The sequence below is a fragment of the Schistocerca gregaria genome, chromosome 2 (assembly GCF_023897955.1).
Source record: "Schistocerca gregaria isolate iqSchGreg1 chromosome 2, iqSchGreg1.2, whole genome shotgun sequence".
Lineage (NCBI taxonomy): Eukaryota > Metazoa > Arthropoda > Insecta > Orthoptera > Acrididae > Schistocerca > Schistocerca gregaria.
This window is the reverse complement of record NC_064921.1, coordinates 245684160-245706282: the sequence shown is the minus strand read 5'-3', so window position 1 is coordinate 245706282 and position 22123 is coordinate 245684160. Positions and strand designations below refer to the sequence as shown.

Genomic DNA, 22123 nt, shown 5'->3' with positions numbered 1-22123 from the left:
CTGCAGTGCCAGGAGTGCCAGGAATCTGAAACAGAGAACAGCAGACATGAAGTGTTTTGTATAGTGCCGACTTTTAACGATCAGTGCTTGGGAGTTGGTGACGAACATACCATGGCTCATAATATATAAATTTATGTAGGTTAACAATTAATAATAAGATTGGTACATACGCGGTCAACAGGTGACTTCCCAAAATGTCTGTACTAGCTCTTGAACAAAACCTGTTTGATGACCACTGCTCTATAGTGTATTACTTGTTCAGCGTGCGTAATATTATCAAAAAAGCATTCTACAATATCTCTTACTAATTGTGATCAATCAACATATTGTGCTGATTATGTGTCATTGTGAAGTTGTATGCACATACTTCTTTTTAAACTAAATTTTTCAACACAGTGCCATAAGGATACTGCCATGAAAGGATTTTGTTATGCCACCATTGATGAAATAAAAACGTAATCGCTAACAGAGCTGAACATCATAATGAAAAATGAGTTTCAGAAGCGTTTCCAAGATGGTACAAATCTCTGGTACAATTGTATTATATGTGAGGGGGATTACTTTGATGCAACTTCTGACTTGACCCAGGGTCTAGCCATACCCCCTCCATTCCATCTGAGCTCCAAGCAAATAAGTGTTCTTTAAGAAAACCAAAATTCAAATTACTCTTTGATCACACCTCGTATATTCATCTCAGACCAATAGTTTTCATTTCAGCATTTTTACTGATGTTACCAATAGCTGTCTCTTCATGAGAAAGGTCAATGGCAGCTGAAGTACTCAATGTGCCATTTGATCACTATCGAGTAGCTTATTAACCATAGCTTATAAAAAAAGTCAGTGAAATATATTCATAGTGAAAATTATCATGAAAAAACACAATAAATTGCTAAACAGCTGTTTTGTATTATGGAAAATAAAATAAAAACAAAGTAAAAATTACAAAATATCTATTATCTACTATGAAATGGATGTGTGTTTCATAGGATCAAGTCGGGCACTAAAACAAAATGTGAGCTCTTTTTAAAATAGTGTTAAACTGATGAAGGAAGAAAATAAGTAATTTGTAGTATGGTGCAGCGCAAATTTTATAATATTTTCATGTCCAATAATGTCAGCTGGTCTCATGTGTCTACCTTTTTTTGTAAGTGTAGCTCATGATGTGCTGCCCCCCCCCCCCCCCTCCGCCTCCCAATTGCCCCACACCACTTGATGGTGTGGCAAACATAGTATCACTGCTGAGCATGGTGCATGCAAAGGGACATGAGAAGGGATGCACATCTATGCATCATGCTATTGAAGTGCAGTAGAACTTCAGTTATCCACATGAGTAGGGACCAGAGCCGATCTTGATTATAAGGTATCTGGATAATTGAATAAATCATTTAAATAGGATATTTCTTTTTTTAAAAAGCTAAATCTGTGTATACATACTACTGTAATATTAATTTAGTAACTGCAAAACAAGATTGTTTGGATTTTGTACAGGACAGTGTCATTTCTTGAATACATTGGTCGTAGCCATTTGTTTTGCTGTCCACAATCATTTCAGCAGCCAAGTCTCACATCCACTTGACAGTCGTCACATTCAGGATGCCACTCCACCCATGTTAGCACAGTGTCTAGACACACAAACACCTCACCAGCTGGTGGTCCCACACCTGGTTCAGTGGCAATGTTTTCCTCCTCGTCATCAGTTTCTTCTCTCATATTTTGAATAATTTCATCATCCCCAGTGCTTGTTGCTTCAACCACTTGAAAACAGCTTCTTCCAGCTCTTTGTTTACTACTTTTTCATTGCTTTTCTCGCTGAATTCTCATCTTCATTCTCACAGATAGAAACAAAGTTTAAAATGGTGACTTATGTTTGTATGTCTGAAATTGCTGATGTTCCCACTCTAAACTTCTCAGCTAACTGCTTACCACTCATGCATTTGCCTAACTGTTCAGCATTTCCTTTTAGAAGATAAATGCCACACAGTAAATTAAAACACATGTACAAAACAAATAAAAAGACAAATCAGTGTATACAGTAAGGCTGCAACACCAACATAGGCCACATTAAATGACAGGGACCACAGGCCAACAGTGTACTATTCATTGTTCACTTGAATATTTTGTCTTTTAATATATTCACTGTGGATTGATGATAAAGTTATAAAGAAACATACAGTGTCCTGCGTATTGTAATAAATATTGAACAAAACCAAAATTTTTAGTCATACAGAACAAATTCCTTTTTTTCTCAAAGTGATCTGGATAGTTGGAGTTCTAGTGTAGCTATATACATTATATAGTGCGCTCATTATACAACAAATTTAATAACTTTTAACATAGTTTACGTTCACTGATATTAAAACATTCTCTGCTTCATTCTAGGGGCCTATTATTATTATTATTATTATTATTATTATTATTATTACTATTATTGTTACTTCTAAAGTTGTCTATGTCTTCCTAAGTGTTCAGGCTATCCTCATACCATATTTCATCAAAATGTTGCAGTGGTTTCTCATTAAAACAAAGCAAACAGGATTACTTTTGCATTTACAATACTAATGTGGATAATATCATGCATTTACCCTTTAACATAAGCTATAATATTTTGAAATTGGTTTCAAGACAGCATCAGCAACAGACAACAACTGCCAGCCCTCTTCACTCGTAATTAGAGCAATTGTAAATATCTGGTACAGAGGTTGCTTTGCTCATCTGACTCAGTGAAACCAAGCTTAAATGTACCCTAGTCACTTTCTCAGTTCCAGTGTTATACATGGTCTTAGGAGGAAGTGGACCAAAACTTTTATTTCAGTTTTGTGATGTACACAAGTTGAATTTGACAAAGTACTGAAAGACCTAAGTTAAAATGTTGTCTCCTGCAGTGGACACCATTCACTCAGAATCATTGAGATCTTCAGGAAATGTGATACTGCAATGCCTGTGTTATTCTATATCATGATAGAAAACTCCTACTGACATGCATGAATATCCAAAGCAATACACTGTGCATCGACTACAGCCTTTAAGAAATATGTGAAATGTATTTACAATTGAAAATATGGACTACTATCAGCTGTATAATGGAATGATGACAATGAAAATTTGGGCTGATATGGGACTCAAACCCAGATTTCCCATTTATCATGAGCAGTCACCTTACTATCAGGCTATCCAAGCATGACTCACAGCCAGACCCAAACTTCCAAATGTCACCAAAAATGACTCTACAACCAGTATTTGTACATCCATTATGTATATTCTCGCACAGGTGAGACAATTTACATGAAAGTCACTTGCCCGGCCTCAGACAATAAATATGAAGTTGCAGCACCTGAATTACAATGCAACATTCCTTCAGGCATGCATGCATGCATGGCTGAAGGACCAGGCACTGCAGAACTCCAGCTGTTAAGAAATACATGAAATGTATTTGCAGTTGTCAGTATGAACTACCATCACCTGTATAATGGAATGACAACAATGAAATTTTGAGCCAGACAGTGGCTTGAGCCCGAATTTCCCATTTATCATGAGCGGTCACACCATTTGGCTATGTGAGCATGACTCATGGCCAGACGCAAACTTCCATATTTCGTCAACCATGTGTCTACTGCATTGCAGTATTGTATTTATACATCAACACTGGGCAAGCAACTTTCAAGTAAAATGTCTTCCCTGTATAGGAATACACACAATGGATGCACAAATACAGGTTGTAAAAAAACATGTTTGATGAAGTTTGGGTCTGGCCATGATTCATGATCAGATAGCCAAGTGGTAAGGCAACTGCTCGTCATAAGCGGGAAATCTGGGTTTGAGTCCCAGTGCACACAAATTTTCATTGTCATTATTCCATTATACAGCTGATAGTAGTCCATATTTGTAACTGTTAATACATTTCATGTATTTTTGGGAAAAACAATTACGACAAAAATATTCCACCTCGTGTGCAAAATATTAGGGACGGCAAAGTTCCTTTGACTTCATGAACAATGTACTAATTCCAAACAAGGAAGGTGCTGACAGGTGTAAATATTACCTATCTACCAGTTTTAAAAGCCATGGCTGAAAAATACTGACAGGAGTTATTATGGAAGACTGGAAAAACTGCTATAAGCCAACCCTGGGGAAGATCAGATTGCGAGGAGTAACACAAGAGCAATGTTGACTCTCTGACTTATGTTAGGATAAAGGTTAAAGAAAGGCTAATCTTCAGTTATAGCTTTCGTAAATTTAAAGAAGACTTTTGACATTGTTGACTGGAATACATTCTTTGAAATTATTAAGGTACCAGGGTTAAAATACAGGGAGTGAAGGGTTATTTACAACTTTTAAAGAAAACAGTGTTTATTTATGTCAAATGAAAGACATGAAAGGGAAGTAATAATTGAGAAGATAGTGAGACAGTGTTCTAGCGTATCCCTAGTGTTATTCAGTCTGTACATTGAGCAAGCAGTAAAGGAAACAAAGGAGAAATTTGGGAAGAGGATTATACTTCATGGAGAAGGAGAAAGGAACTTTGAGGTTTGCCATCTACATTATATTTCTGTCAGAGACAACAAAGGACTTCAGAGAGCGGCTGAATGGAATGGATGGTCACATGAAAAGATGTTACAAGATGAATATCAACTAAAGTAAATCAAGGGTAATATAAATTAGTCACATAAATCAGACTGTGCGGAGAGAATTAGATTGTGAAATGAGAATCAATGGGAGATGGATCAATTTGTGTCTTGCCTAATGACGATTATGGTATTCTGACAATTCTTCTAAAATTGAAGATGCATAGCATGTGTTAGCGGTTGAAATATTGAAATACTATTTTATTAGACATCACATTCACATAGTATATGGAAGTAAAAATAACACGTTGAAAAGGTGTACATATTACTGAAAAGTGGTGCTGCACTTCACTAGCACTGTGGACGCACACAATGTTAAATATGTCATGGATGGAAGACTACATCATACCAGTGGAAAGGCTGATACAATAAATAAATAAAAGAGAAACTTAGTAGGATCGCTGTGTAGCTCCTACATCTTTCTAACATCGGTAGTGAAACATTATGACAAAAGCTTGTTGATAAAATGAATGACTTGGCAGTCATGGTGATCTGTCACTGCACTACTGAGACTGGACAGAGCTGGAACTAAGATTTCCATTTCTCAGATTAGATTAATACTTGTTCCATAGATCATGAATACGACACTTCGTAATGATGTGGAACGTGTCAGGTTAATAAAAGATTTCTGTACAAGATATTACATTACACAAAATATTGCATGACACTATTGTTTAAGTTGTTGTTGTTTTTTTTCCTTAATTTCTATCCAAAAATTCAGCCAATGAGTAGAAGGAGTTGTCATCTAGAAATTCTTGTAATTTATTTTTAAATGTTAGTTGGCTATCTGTCAGGCTTTTGATGCTGTTTGGTAGGTGACCAAAGACTTTTGTGGCAGCATGATTTACCCCTTTCTGCTCCAATGTCATATTTAACCCTGCATAGTGAAGATCATCCTTTCTCCTGGTGTTATAGCTATGCACACTGCTATTACTTTTGAACTGGGTTGGATTATTAACAACAAATTTCATAAGTGAATATATATACTGTGAGGTTACTGTGAGGATCCCTAGATCCTTAAATAGATGTCTGCAGGATGACCGTGTGTGGGTTCCAGCAATTATTCTGATTACACGTTTTTTGAGCAATGAATACTTTTCTACTCAACGGTGAATTTCCTCAGGATATGACGCCGTACGAAAAATGTGAATGAAAGTAGGCATAGTAAGCTAATTTACTGAGATTCTTATCACCAATATTTGCAATAACCCTAATAGCATATGTAGCTGAACTCAGACGTTTCAGCAGACCATCAATGTGTTGCTTCCAGTTGAACCTCTCATCAATGGACACACCTAAAAATTTTGAAAATTCTACCTTAGCTACAGACTTCTTTTCAAAGTCTATATTTATTACTGGAGTTGTGCCATTTACTGTACAGAACTGTATATACTGTGTTTTATCAAAATTTAAAGCGAGTCTGTTTGCTGAGAACCACTTAATAATTCAGTGTCATTCAGTGTCATTCAAGATACTTTCAGAAGGGTTAAAGTCAAACGTTCTGGGAGACAAAAAAAAGCAGCTTCATGTCCATGTGGTCTTCCTCAGACAATTCTGGCACAATCAGAAGTGAGGGGTTGTGCATTGTCAAGCTGAAGATACAAATCACTGTTACATTGCTGCAGGCTAACAGACATGTGCATGTAAAAGTACAGTTATTTTGTGCATTGATTCTTAGCGAAAGATGATGATAGACATATCAGAGACACCATTTCACCCAGTGTAAATATTGCCCACCCAGGAAAACCTGCACCAATTGGCTGAATGATGTCCTGTTAACCAGTAGACAGCATTGACTATCATTGTATTTGACACAGTCATATGATGCCATTGGAATGTACCATAGGAGTATCAACTAATCAGTCCTGATGACGTTTTACCTTCAAGGATGAACCAGCAGTGTTCCTGCCCCGGACTAATCTCTATAGCCTATAACATCTAGTGAGCAGAGATGCTTGTGTAGAACAGTGGCTTCCATATGAAATTGTGAGCGGGTTGTTGTGGATCTGCTCACAGGGTATTGTTGAGCATTGAAATGTTATGCATTATTTGTTATAATGTGCTCTGTCAGAAATGGAGTGTCCCATACTTCACAAACCCACAGCTGTTCTCCAGGCAGCTGCATTGATACAGCATGTTTTCCTCATCTTGAATTCGTGGCCATGTCTATGGCTGATAAAACATCCACCCCAGTCATGTGACATGGCAAACTAAGCTATCTGCATAGGTGACTAAAGTAGATACACACAGATCATAAAAATGATGTATAACAGATGTGTTACCAATTGTGTCGAGATGTAGTAGTTAGATTCATTCACAAAGATGTTAGTTTCTGTTATAATAAATACTCTGACTAACACAATCATTCATAAACAATCAAATGACCTACTGTCTCCCACAACTGGACATGAAATCATGATCATTTCTCATCAGTACAATTCATCTTGCTGTTTACAGGGTGTATACACCCCAGGACATCCGGGAAAAACCCAGGAATTTTTTCACCCGGGTAAAACCCGGGAATTTCTTAGAATTTCGGGAATGTTTCATTGTTTTAGATTTCAGTTAAATTTTTGTAAGAACCGATACTCTAACAAAGGATATTACTGTATCCCAATATTCCAGAATAATACTTCAACAATAAAACATAAACGAGAGAAAAAATGAAAATAACTTAAATTGCAAAGGAAATGCGGCATATACAACAATGGCACACAGTGCTCATGCAAGCGTTTGCCAACATCAAAATGTGTCAAAGGCATTAGGAAGACTATGCAATGCTTCATAACAACAAACTGCCTCTGATGAACGTGAAGTCACAACTGTTTACATTAAATTCGTTTTAGATTTACGATCGGGCTCCTGCACATGCGCAGTTGAGTCGCGTTAAAGTTGTAGATTCTCCTGCTTCTGGCTACAGTAATGTGTCTGTTGGCTGTGCAAGCAGTCGCAAGCAGCTAGATGCTACCGGGAAAAGGGGGTGCCAAATTCATATTCACAAAGTGCCTAGCATCCCGCGCACGTTTGTCTATCGATTATTCATATGGTTTTGAAACGCTTCCCTGTTGGTTTTTGAACATTTTTGAACACATTTTAAGTTGGTTTCTGAATGAATCATAAGTTGATATTTGAATGCATGATGTCTCTGTCACGAGAATCCTTGTCACTTCTAGAAATAAACTTTCAACGGACAAACGCGGTCGGGGCTTTACGAGCTGAGTGGAGTAAAGCCGAACGGATGAATGCCAACCGCTGTTTGATTATGTGGTTGATTGGGTTTGCGAATGATGAGCATTGTTATAATTAATAGTGAAATCCATAGATTCAGACTACCGGAATGGAAATAAACAACTGACAGGAATAGCAGGTGAGAAAGATTACTTATTATCTTCTCGGTGTATCCAAGAAAACGAAATTTTGACAGAAAATTTTTGGTCAGATCGCTATACTAGTAGGGACCAGTTATAAAGTCCCCGGCTAGGAGCTGAAATTCTATTTTGGAAGTAACATGGAAAACGTGTTGTACGAACACGTAATAGCACCTAACCGGAAAATAATTGCGGGATAACTAAACCTGTGATTCTGGCAGGGTTAGTGAAGTTAATAGGCGAACAAATTTTAACAATAGCGACAGAACTGGTGATGACAAGATTGTTTGTTAGAATGAGGAAGGAGAAGAAACGGGAACATCACACAAAGTATGGAAGAATAAGACGATTCCAAGTTTATATAAAAATTTCGTAATACTACTTTTCAATCTCATGCTTGAGAAACTGATGCGTATGAATGAAATGTGAAACTAATTTCTAGCATAAAGCTTTTTGCTTTTAGTAGATCTAATTTGATATTGGTACTTCGTGAATTATATTCTGTTTTGTTATAAAAAATAGCCATTTCTGCCCGAACAGTCTCGTTTATTTGGTTTATTAGAGAGGCCTATTTTGTTTTATCTAGCAGACAGTGACAAAATAGACGTAATCAGATCAAGAAACCACACCAGTCTCGGGTATTATTTGTCTTAACAGCTTTTTTAGTATTAGATAACATTATTTCGATTTTTCAATTAACAAAATGACTGACGAACTTAGATGAGGTAATATATTCTTTCGCAGAAAGGAAAGCACGCCATGTAAAGCTGTAGCAAGATTAGAGAAAAAAAAATGCTAGGAGCTAAGGATTGAAGAAACGTGTAATTTCTTGCTTATCTCTTTTCTTTATTGGTTTTATGTATGCTATATTTAATTTTATGTCACACAAAACAGCAAGTTATTAGCTAATAGACAATAAAGAGAGCAAATTTTCTGAAGAGTTATTGTTCTCCCGATTACAAATAATCCGATCCGCTATTAATTGTGAGATTTTTTTTTAAGAGAGGCAGGCTGTCAAACCCGCCGACTGGGTGTACGAGAGGCACCACGGGACATTTAAATTTCCACTGTCCTGAATATAATTTGATGGCATCCATTACAAATTATACACGTTTCAATTCCACAGAGCGAAATACAGTGACGTGCGGTAGAAGAATGCTTTATGAAAAGGCATGGCACTGCAATTTGGCACACTTTAAGTCCAAATAATGTGTCTTAACATTTCCTCGAACACATGTGTTTTATGTTTCAGGCTTTTCAGAAAGACATGTGCTACAAGAGGACCAAATTTTTGAAAATTCAATTTTTTTTATTATTGACCCGATTTGCAAATATCATAGATCCAGGGCTGATGCGCAGAGCAGTATGAGTTGTAGCGGGTAGTCTCCACCCGACCCGTGTTTACATTTGGTGATTTTGCTGTTTTCCCCTCATTTACTCTCAAGTCAAATGAAAACAAGACAGATATCAGTGGCTGGGAGCTATCAAGTGAATTAAAATGTATTCACATAATTATGGAAGGCTAAAATATGTCATTAGTTTCAGATTTTATTTTATTTCCGCTTTTCTGACAGTGAAGCATTAATCGCCTTGCGGAACAATGAAGTTATTTTTGTCTGTTTGCTAAATAAATTTGACTTTTATAAACTTTTTCCACAGAGGCAATCAATGTATTTGAAACGAAATCTTTCATTCCACAGTAATGGCTAGTTTCAACTGTTCACTGCATTTGAAGTGCACGTTTCCATCTTATAGCACATATGGCATTTTGCCATAATACAGAACCAAACATGATATAATACAATACTGGTGCTCCAAGAAAACTTACATCCCTAAAACCACACTGAAAAGCTTAATATCAGGTCGAGGTCTACTTCATTTGGAATCTGGACATACAAATGTGCACTTAAGTATGCATTTTAAATGTGCACATTTTAGTATGGTTCACGAAATTCCGATGCTCTTAGAGTATCCTCTGATGTCTTGTTTCTTTTATGACATAATGTTTGCTCTCTGGCAACTGCTGAAACGAACCTATTTCTAACAGGTCGCGGGATAATATTGCGAATGGTGGTTTGAATAGCGTTACTTTCAGAGTAAATATCCTTTTACGTAAGTTGATCTATGTGCGAGAATGTACCATGAATTTGTTAAATCACAAAGTGTTTGACTCTCATTTAAAAATCAACTTTTTGATGACGACCCATTTAGAAGTATTTCGAGCCCTGAAGACCAGACATTTACGTCATTATAAAAATTTTACTGGCACATTCGTGTGATAACACACGCAAGAAAGATCAACATTATATGCAAAAGCTTAGCTTATCTTGCAACCTATTAACCTTAGAGACCAATATTATATGTGAAAGTTTTGCTTTCATTGCAGCAACACTATGTATATTAATTTAAACTATTAACTTTCCCTGTTTGTGTGATCATGCCACTTAACAGTGACGTTTCTGTTGGCCAGCATCACGTGTTCTATGCTCTGAATATCCACTGCCATCGGCTGGTGAGATCACGTGACATGAGCTATGACTAGCTTATAAATGCGAATTGCTATCTCATTAGGAAAGTAACATGCAGTGTAATACGAAAATACGCAGCGTACATGTTGCTGCACATCAAAGACATTTGCAAAACATGCCTTTTTCCCTGAGTTTCGTTTTCTAAAGTGCTGGGAAATTCTATGCCCATGTAAAAAACCATAACCATAACCATTCAAAGGATTTATAAGGGAAAGTATACTGTCACTTAACACGGAAAACGCATGTTTTCACCTGGGAGAAAGAGTATTTTTAACTGGGATATCCGGGAAAAATTCGGGATTTTTTTTCCTTGTCCACGTATACACCCTTTGTTTATTAACCTTAAGAATGTTTATATATTTATTTAAATTTTCTTTGCATGGACTCAACACAACAATGTCTTTTGCAAATGTCAGAAAAAATAGCATGACACTTTCAAACTGTGTTACTTACTACAGTTATTGCATCCTACATCTACCTCATACATTTATTACTTTATGACTAATATTCTACTGGTTTGTATCACAAGCTACATTTGAAAATTCACTGAATGACTATAAATATTTTTCTGTAAGAAAAGACTTTAATTTTGAATTAAAGTCAATCCAGTTACATATTCATAATTGGTTCTTGTTTGATAGTTTGCTAAGCCAAACGAAACCATTTGTGTATTGGCTTCAGACTGTCTTTTCTGTAAGTAGCCATGTTTTGTTCTGATATTGTGATTGTGTACAACACTGCACTTGGTAGCTTCAGTTGCTGACTCATAAAGTATGTACAGTAACTAATTTAAATATGTATTCAGAATACAGAATTAAGTATTTTACTGTACAAACACATCACAAGATGGTTCTCTGTGGCCTATCCCAAATATACAATGTAATCTACCCCTCCCTCATATCACTTGATTGTCACTGACTTCAAAATAAACTCTGTTAATGAACTTGGAGAGGAGTAATATTTACAATAAACTTTTTTACTTATCTTCTTTTCTCATAGTTGGCTCCAGTTCTTCATGTCTAGGGGTTGATTCTTGGACCTGAAATTTTTTGATATCATAGGTTATCATGGTTCAAATTGACGAGGTAACTACTGAAAAATTGCCTGTTTTTATGCTGATTTTTATTCCTTCGCATTTTTCTATATCATACTGTCTTTACAATTTCCACTTTAAAACCAAAAATTACATTGTTATTGCCAAAAATGAAAAACACGTCCGATCACATCACAGGGATGCCAACCAGTTACTCATTTTGCAGTACTACCAATATTCCAAAGAGTTTACAAACTTCATAGACAAATGACTTTCTATTAACCTATACCATTATTTTATAAATGAATCCAGAAAGAAATTTAAAAATTGCACTAAATTGTGTAATTAATAATAGAAATTTTAAGTGTGCCAAATATTTCGTAATTTTCAAATGTTTCTATAATGAAAGTTATTTTAACTGCACATCCAATGCAAGTACATATCGATTGTAACAATGAAACTAACATAATTTTTTTATGGATTATGGCCTGAAATACATCACATCATGTACAAAATCATATCAAATTCTTTTAGAAAAACAGCTGGGATAATATGACTGTCTTTAAAAGATAGAAAGTATTTTTGGTTTTGATAACTTCTGTTGAGGAAACGTAGTGCTAGAGGAAGGTGTCCCTTTACAGCGTCATATTCTTCTTTTCTTTTTCAAGTGGACATCGTCTGCACAGCCCCATAATTCATCACGTAGTTAAGAAAGGAATAAATAATTCCGTAGCATATTGTTTTACATTTACGAACTTTCAGCACACAGCAGCTGAAACATAGCTCCAAAACTTGTTTTGTTATTGAAATAAATGGTTGTAGTTCCATCATAAGTTGCATTATGAAGTATCTTGTTTATTTCTTGATGGTGACTGGCTTTGGAGACCTATGTCCATTTTCAAACTATCTTTATTGTAAGTGTGAAAATACAGCAGCAAAAGCCTGTAAACAAAAACTGCAGTGATGATCAAAGCGGCACTATGGCTGACTCAGCAGCTGAACATAGACCACATAGTCTCCAGTGGCCATGATTATTTGAAGCAAAAAAGTCTAATCAAATTCTCTTATGTTGAGAAATGAGAAGTGATTGTATAGCCAACATCGCAAAAATACTTCTTTATTTTAGACAAGCAGTTTTGACAGATTTTGCTGTCACCTTTGGTCTTCAGGAATTTTTGTTGTGAAACAGGCTCATTGTGAGTTGAAACCTCATTTCAAATTGTCATAATAGTGGATAAAATGTAGCACATCAAGCAAAGGTTTGGCAGACATAAAATATTTAAATCAGAGAGCACCTTGTGTACATGGCCCTGTTCATATAGGTGACTCTTACAAATGACTGTTAAGTCTTAAAAATCATAATATACAGTAAAATGCATGTTAGCTAACGTGAGAGTAGGGAAGATAGCCATAGTTCTCAACTGCAGAATGTGTGTGTTCGGGGGGGGGGGGGGGGGGGGGGGGGAGAGTCCAGTTTGTAGCAAAGCAGCCATTCCACTGAAGTTAACTGTGTGAAGTTTACATGCAGTATGCCTACTTTCACAGGTGATCAAGTCTCTGACCGGATAGCATGTATTGGTGTTAGGACAGAAGCAGGGTTTGTTTCATGGTTGCATATGACTATCTTACACCTGAGTCTTTTACACCCATATGATCCATGTGAGTAGCGATTGGGAGCACGAGCAGCATACAAACAAACCCAACAATCCCAAATGCCTCATTGTGACTGGTTGCTGTGGCCCTGCTATAAAAATTTCTGGTTTCCTTACTCATATCTGTGTTTACTAGAGATGGGGGATCCGCTCCTGAACTGATTCACAGAGTTGAATCTTTCAAAGGAGTGAACAATCAGTGATTCAGAAAAAAAGAATGGTAGCTCCAAACGTTTCCCACAGCAGAGAGAGAGAGAGAGAGAGAGAGAGGAGAGAGAGAGAGAGAGAGAGAGCATATCAGCGGGGTCTCTGCTGGTCAGAGCACACTGCACAGCCAGCGCCGGCCTCTGCCCTGCTTCTACCTTGGCTGCCTGCATTGTGCAGTGCCCCATTGGATTTTGTGTTTCACATATGCCGTGCCGTCTCTGTGCTTCCTCTGCCGCATGCAGTGTCTGGCGCAGCTTAACTTAGCATCGCACTTTGTCGGCGATCACTCAGTCGCATGTCCTGCCCTCTGGGCAGTTGATGCGAGCAACAGGACAGAGAGCCTCCTAGCGGAGAACATAAGGACTACTTGCAAAAACCTGTTCGCAAGAGAATTGACGATTTGTCTCGGAGCGGGTGACTGGTGGCCGTTCACCACTCCCCCCACCCTCGGAACTCGCCCGCTCAACGCTCATCCCACCGTTCTCGACTCTAGCCAGAGCGTTGAGCAAAGCAACTCAGGTGTCACTCTGGTGTCTGCGGTCGTAGGTCACGCAGCAATACAGCTCGCGGCTCGACCTGCTTGACTCAGCGCCCCTGCATCAGAGTTCGTCTCTACTGGATATTTTTTTTCGTAGTAATACCGCTATGTATATTACATTATTATGTTATGTATGCATCATTTGTTTTTATTTTATTTTTATTTGTTTAAACTGATCAGATTAGGTTCCTGAAGACTCCTCTTACTATAGGATTTTTATTATGGACACTCCAATTTACGCTTTAATTACGAGCCAACCGATAAACGTATCGCAAAATGTGATACACCAATATTTTCCTTGTTTTATTCTACGTAAGGCTATATGCAGCACTTTAGTCTTACAGTCAAATTTATATATATATATATATATATATATATATATATATATATATATATATATATTTCTTATTCTGGTACGGATTTTGCGATTTTAGGCATCTTTGGAAGGAAACGTTCACTTTAAAAATATATAGCTTGCGATGTATTTGTACGAGGTTAATGAAATTTTAATACATTATAGCCAAATATATTGTTAATGCAAGTCTCAAGCTACAACATTTTCCGATCACCCAAAAAACCACGATAGTGCTAAATAAATCAATAATCAAAAACTTCGTCATATTGTGGACATTTCAATAAACAATACAAAATTCTTACTCATTATCTGTGTTACTTCAAAATAGGATCAAATAAGACCAAAATACAGGTATAGTACTGGAATAAACCAAGTTTAAAGGGCAATGTGCCTTCCATTTATTTTCTATTGTGAATGAGTGGTGAGTCATGAAAAAGAGCTAATTCATTTCAGGGAGTGAACAGTTCTGATCCGATCTCTGAAAAGAACAGTTTTGCCCATCTCTAGTGTTTACGTACCACCTACCATTCTCTGTTGTCGTATTTATATCTCATACAATAAGTGGCATTTTCGTATCAGATGACAATCACGCTGTGAATTCTTCCTCTCACTGGGGGCTCCCTTTCTTCTTTGCCATGTACTGCCTCCCTCGTTCTTCTACTAACTGTTGATGGGTCTGAGACAACAGGGGTTGTTTCCTGGTTTCTAAGTGAAGAATTACTATATTACGGGCAATATAACAGATACCTCTTGGACGTGTCTCATCTTCAGAATTTTCAGTGCCATGACCTATACATTTTTAAGAACTTTGCACTTTTATTGCAACTAGATGACCCATTTCTGATGATGCCACAGTGGTAACTTACTGATATAACAGAGGAAATTCAGTAATAACATCTGAATGGGTGTTTATTTGACAATCTCTCAGGTAGCAAAGGTCAAGAAAAGCCGTAATTCACATATGAATGTACAACTGTTAAAGCTGGTGTACAATTTAACTGCCTTGCTCTCTCTTACATTAAGTGCACAGTTTAAGTGATAATGAAATTGCACTTTTTGTTTCTTTATGGAGATAGTAAGAAGTACACATAGAAGAAAGATAACCTATATTTAAAAAAAAAAAAAAAAAAAAAAAAAAACGCTTTTGTTAGTGTCAATTAAGCATTCTGGTGGTCGACATCAATAATGTTCTCTTGAGATCCTGGACCTTGTATATTTATGAACAAATACAGAAGTTCAGAATGTAATATGAAGAATAAGCATATCTTCATATTTTTTGTTTAATCCAGTTTTTTCAGTGTTACATACAAATATTACAATTATAAACTTTGCATAAACTTCCTCAAAATAATTCACATCAATGTCAAGTATCCCAAACCAAAACTAGCTAGACAACATTTTAAAAGACTCTGAATTTACTGAAGGTGCCTCATTGAAAGCTAAATGGTGACTGAATTACTGACTGAATTCTACCACAGATTGTTGGTCACTGGCTGTGGCATAGGACACAGCAACTACTTAAGGACTAGTGTAGGAAGTATTCTACAAAATATCAAAATACAGAGCAGTTACATATTCAATAACAACTTATCAGGCAGGTTAATAGATAATATGTATACATATCTGCCAATTCAGTTCTTCACATAATGATTAATTGTACATTCTTGTAATGCCACTACTTGATTTTGAAGTGTGCACTTTTCTAGCCAAGTTCAACAATGTTTCCCTAAAAGCCAAACCTTCGTATTAATGATATTTAATTATCAGCCATATTTTCCTAGTAAAAATCTACATTTTTTAATTTAAAATTGTTAGGGCTGTAAGATAGCAAAACTGTGGTCTAAAATTGGAATAATCACATATCAACATTTTGCAGCAGGGATAATTCCTAAATTTCAATATTTAGAAACAAATCAGGATATTCTTTAAATTGTAGAGAGTCAGGGCTTTCAAATGAGGTGTGTCAATCCTAAACACTTATTTCCAAAGTCGATATTTCAAATTCGAGTGGTTTTTCTTAAACGTAACTTGTGAATAATTCCTGAAATGTAATGTTTTTGGACAAAATACTTATACATTCTCACGAGTTAAGTCACAGTTTCATCCTGAACAGTAACAAGGATAAAAATGAAGCTTATAACACTATTTGTTGGTAACACATACATGCTTGTACCTATCAAACGGAAAAGATTTGCTTAAAATATATATACGGTGAAATAATAACAGATGCACAATTGTTATAGGTAGAGGGCAATTTTACTGTTACCAATCAGGTTACTCTTAAAAACTGCGATATAATGTTTTAACAGATTGAAATTTACTTTACTTATGACAGTGAACCGTGTGTTCTGTACGGACAAGTTACTCTGTAACTAGAATATATGGTATGTTGGCATTTAATACGTTCCAAAATTTCTTTTTGTAAACTAAGATATTTCTATCACTGAGTGTATCTCTCTTACTAATTACATTTTTAACTTTGTCTAACAGATCTGAAGATGGGCAGCTAGCCCAAAACCGGTAATTGATTGAAAATAAAGAATAGCGATCGAAGACTGAAACGCCATATTTTATTTAATGAACGGTCGCAGAACTCCCAAATAAGACAATCATGTCTAGTTTTGATAAAGACTTGCTTATTCCGAAACTACAATGAAATACCGTAATTGCAGCCCTATAAAATACCATGTATGCAGAATTATTTATTGGTTTTTGTAAATGTTTTGATAACATTATGGTACTATCAGAAAATTTGATTTTACTGTAATCATCATAATCTAAATAAACACATCAAAATGAGCATCAGTATGAGAGTGATACTTCACATAAAGTAATTTTTCATAGTACATACCATGTATGAAGATTTATTTATTGGTATTTGTTTTGATAGCATTATGGTACTATCAGAAAATTTGATTTTATTGTGATAAGCATAATCCAAATAATCACATCAAAATGAGCATCAGTATGAGAGTGATACTTCACATAAAGTAATTTTTCATAGATCCATGTACGCAGATTTATTTATTGGTATTTGTAAATGTTTTGATAGCATTATGGTACTATCAGAAAATTTGATTTTATTGTGATCAGCATAATCCAAATAATCACATCAAAATGAGCATCAGTATGAGAGTGATACTTCACATAAAGTAATTTTTCATACTACAAGGACATCAATATCTGTTTCTACATCAAAAAAATACTCTATACAAATCCTCCCATTTTGCTCTTGATTACCTTTTTAACACTGTCAAACTCTTTTTTGTAGAAGCATGGAAGCACAAGGCTTTAACAGAGATGTTTATGAATGGACTGGAGACATTTCATTCAACAAGAGTGAAGCCACCTCATTTTCAAGAGGCATTGCATCATCTTACCCTGACAAATAAGATTGAGTCAGAATATCTCACAGATCTGAGCCCAAAGGTATGTCCTCAGAAGTATACATACAAAACATAAATTGTCTTTCAAATCATGTGATATATGAAGTATTAATTTGGCTCACCTGCATTTTCTGGACAAAAAAGTTGTCTACAGCATGTATAACATTATATTTTTAATATCACTGTAACAAAAGAGACTAGAAATTTTCATATAGTTAGTAATAATTCAGTGTTGATGCAAAATTTTCTTTTATGTCTTTTGTTCTTTTACTCTAAATACACATCAACAGTGATATCATTGGAGACTGGGTCTTGACTTGATTGAAAAATGACAAGAAAGTGTTTTGCCTTGCTCATGTTTAAGGGTCTATACAAAGATTTACATGAAATGACTTAGAATCAACACATACTTCATAATGTAATTAACATAGCTCTTCTTGGAATTAAGATTTTTATTCCCAAATATGACTGAATCATTTATGCAGTGCAAAAACTTAAACCAGTCAGCACTGTGTGCGCAATTATATTTGCATTTTGACTGCCAGTTGGCAAATGTACTGGTGCCAGTTAATTTCGAAATTCTAGCTTAATATAGGCTTGATATAAAGCAGGTTACATGAGGACATATTAACTATTAAGTGTGACACAAGTATAGAAAGAAAGTTTATGAATAAAATTTGATCACGATATTTCACTTTTCTTATTAACAGACAACATTTACTTTGTCTGATGAAAAGACTGAGTCTTTGATTTCAGTGTTTACATGGATATATGCATCAATACATTAGTGATACTGCTTTGTCTCTCCAACAAATCCAATCCTCCCAATAGTGCTTACTCCATGAGATAACAAATAGCTACAGTGTTAAAGGAAGCAGTGACACTGAAAGTTTGAGTCACAACTGGAGGTGCGTTCAGTTGGCCTAACTGGTTAAGCTGACTGCTAGCAATAAGGAGTAAATCTTATTTTGAATCCTTATCTGGCACCAATTTGCATTTCTCATCTTAGGTGTAAAATTACTTTAGTCCCCAAAAGAAAGATTTGAGCCACTGAGTGCTAAAATTTGCATTGTAACTGATGTTATTTCACTTTGAACCTGATTGTTAAGCCACTATTTGCTACTGTGCGTAAATTTTGACAAAAACTGGTGAATTTGGGTATAGTGGCATTTTATAATATGATTCCCTTGATAAACAAATACGCTATAGACAAATATCAAACAATGGAAAATCCAGGATGGAATGTAACAATACCAGAGAAGGAAAGTTGTAACTCACCATATAGCAGAGATGCTGAGTCACAGTAGGCACAACAAAAAGATTCACACAATTAAAGCTTTCGGCCATTAAGGCCTTTGTCAGCAGTAGACACACATACACACACGCACACACACACACACACACACACACACACACACACACACACACACACACACACACACACACACTCACGTAAACGCAACTTGCACACACATCTGCAGTCTCAAAGAGCTGAAACCACACTGTGAACAGCAGCACCAGTGCATGATGGGAATAGCGACTGGGTGGGGGTAATGAGGGGGCTGTGGTGGGGAAGGAGAGAGAGGGATAATATGGTGGAAGTGGCGGACAGTGAAGTGTTGCAGTTTAGACAGAGGGCAGCAGAGAAGGTGCGGAGGGGGGAGGGGGTAAGTAGTGGAAAGGAGAGAAATGAAATAAATAAAAATAAATTAAAAAATACTGGGTGTGGAGGTGAAACGGTGGCAGTGTAGTGCTGGAATGGGAACAGAGGGAGGCTGGATGGGTGAGGACAGTGACTTAATGAAGGTTGAAGCCAGGAGGGTTACAGGAACGTAGGATGTATTGCAGGGAAAGCTCCCACCTGCGCAATTCAGAAAAGCTGGTGTTGGTGGGAAGGATCCATATGGCACAGACTGTGAAGAAGTCGTTGAGATGAGGGATATCATGTTTGGCAGAGTGTTCAGCAACAGGGTGGTCCACTTGTTTTTTGGCCACAGTTTGTCGGTGGCCGTTCATGCGGACAGACAGCTTGTTGATTGTCATGCCTACATACAACACAGCACAGAGGTTGCAGCTTAGCTTGTAAATCACATGACTGGTTTCACAGGTAGCCCTGCCTTTGATAGGATACATGATGTTAGTGACCGGACTGGAGTAAGTGTTGGTAAGAGGATGTACCGGACAAAACTCCCTCCCACCATCACACAGAACCCAGAACATAAACAGACCTACAACACAGTTATGAACCTTTCCTCCAGAAGCCTTAGTCCCACAGAAAAATCAGTCCTTTCCAAAGGCCTCACCTTTTGTCCCACTCCCAAATTCAACCATGCAGGACTAATTAAAGACCTTCTCTCCTTCCCCCAGTCCCTACAGTGGAAACACTTTTTTGCCACTAACCTGACCAATCAGACTCAACCAGCAACCAGTATTGAACCTTGCCTAACTCAGTTCACTCCTCCATCCAACCATGATCCATCCCCACTGCCTCCAAATCACCCCCTGTTAACTTTCCAGAATTTCTTAACCTTGAACATTGCCTCGACATCATTCCCCAAATCCCTCAACATGCAAACTAACCTTACATCCACAGAAAGAACTGCAGTCCACCATCTAAAAGCAGATCCTGACCTTATAGTCCTACCTGCTGACAAAGGCTCCAGCACCGTTGTTTTGAACTGCAAGGATTATGTGGAAGAAGGACTCCGTCAGCTGTCAGATACTTCTGCCTATAAACCATGACACAGTGATCCCATTCCAGTAATCCAGCAGGATCTCCAGTTACTACTCAAATCCTTATGCCCATCCCAGAACCTCTCCCTAGAGTCCAACTCTCTATTTACCTCTACCACTTCCTGCACTCCCACATTCCACATGCTTCCTTAAGTCCATAAACCCAACCAGCCAGGATGCCCCATTATGGCTGGTTACTGTGCCCCCACTGAGAGAATCTCTGCTCTCATAGACCAACACCTTAAAACTATTACCCGGAATCTATCCTTCTATATAAAAGATACCAACCATTTCCTCAGCCAACTCTCCACAGTTCCTGCCCCCTTTACTAAACGATGCCCTGCTCATCACTATTGATGCCACCTCCCTAAACACTAACATTGTTCATGCCCATGGCCTTACTGCTATTGAACACTACCTTTCCAGACACCCTATGGATTCCAAACCAACAGCCTCCTTCGTAGTCTCCATGATCAACTATATCCTCACCCACAATTACTTCTCCTTTGAAGGCATTACCTACAAACAAATCCATGATATGGCTATGGGCACCTGCATGGCACCATCCTATCCTAACCTATTCATGGGCCATCTAGAGGAATCCTTCCTAAAAACCCAGAATCCTAAACCCCTCACCTGGTTCAGATTCATTGATGACATCTTTGCTATTTGGATTGAAGGCAAGAACACCTTATTCACATTCCCCAGAACCTCAACAACTTCTCCCCCATTTGCTAAAACCTGGTCCTACTCAACCCAACAAGCCACCTTGCTAGAGGTTGACCTTCACCTCAGATATGGCTACATCAGTACCTCCGTCCATATCAAACCTACTAACCACCAGCAACACCTCCACTTCGACAGCTGCCACCCATTCCATACCAAGAAGTCCCTTCTGTACAGCTGGCCGGAGTGGCTGTGCTACAGTCTGGAGCCGAGTGACCGCTACAGTCGCAGGTTCGAATCCTGCCTCGGGCATGGATGTGTGTGATGTCCTTAGATTAGTTAGGTTTAACTAGTTCTACGTTCTAGGTGACTGATGACCTCAGAAGTTAAGTTGCATAGTGCTCAGAGCCATTTGAAATATTTGAACCCTTCTGTACAGCCTAACCACCTGAGGTTTTCACAACTGCAGTGATGAGCAGTCCCTCTCAAAATACACTGGGGGGTCATTGAAGCCTTCACTGACCGTAATTATCCTCCCATCCTTGTAGAAAACAATCTCCCATGCCTTATCTTCCCAGCCTCCCACTGCCTCCTATAAACCCACAGGCTGGCCACAAAGAAGCATTCCCCTCGTAACTCAGTACCATCCGGGACTGGAGCAACTGAGTTACATTCTCCGCCAGTGTTTTTATTACCTCTCGTTGTGCCCCGAAATGAGAAATGTCCTGCCCACTATCCTTCCCACTCCTCCTACCATGGTATTCTGCTGTCCACCGAACCTACACAATATACTCGTCCATCCTTACACAACACCTGCTCCCAATCCCTTACCTAATGGCTCATAACCCTGTAGTAGACCTAGATTCAAGAACTGTCCCATACATCCTTCTACTACCACCTACTCTAGTCCAGTGACTAACATCACCTATCCCATCAAAGGCAGGGCTTCCATGTGAAACCAGTCATGCAATTTACAAACTAAGCTGCAACCTCTGTGCTGCACTCTATGTAGGCATGACAACCAACAAGCTGTCT

At 37.5% G+C, this 22123-nt stretch overlaps 1 protein-coding gene across 2 annotated transcripts in view; it reads left to right on the top strand.

Annotated features, from left to right (window-relative positions):
* LOC126336779 (sphingomyelin phosphodiesterase-like) overlaps window positions 1-22123 on the top strand; it is a 338554-nt gene that overhangs the window by 222660 nt on the left and 93771 nt on the right. Inside the window, exon 2 of one of the 2 annotated variants that reach the window (XM_050000796.1) lies at window positions 17575-17732. The exons of the other annotated variant lie outside the window; for it this stretch is intronic. Within the exon in view, the coding sequence (XP_049856753.1) occupies window positions 17575-17732 (158 nt within the window). The remainder of the gene's footprint in view (window positions 1-17574; window positions 17733-22123) is intronic. 2 annotated transcript variants of the gene reach the window in all.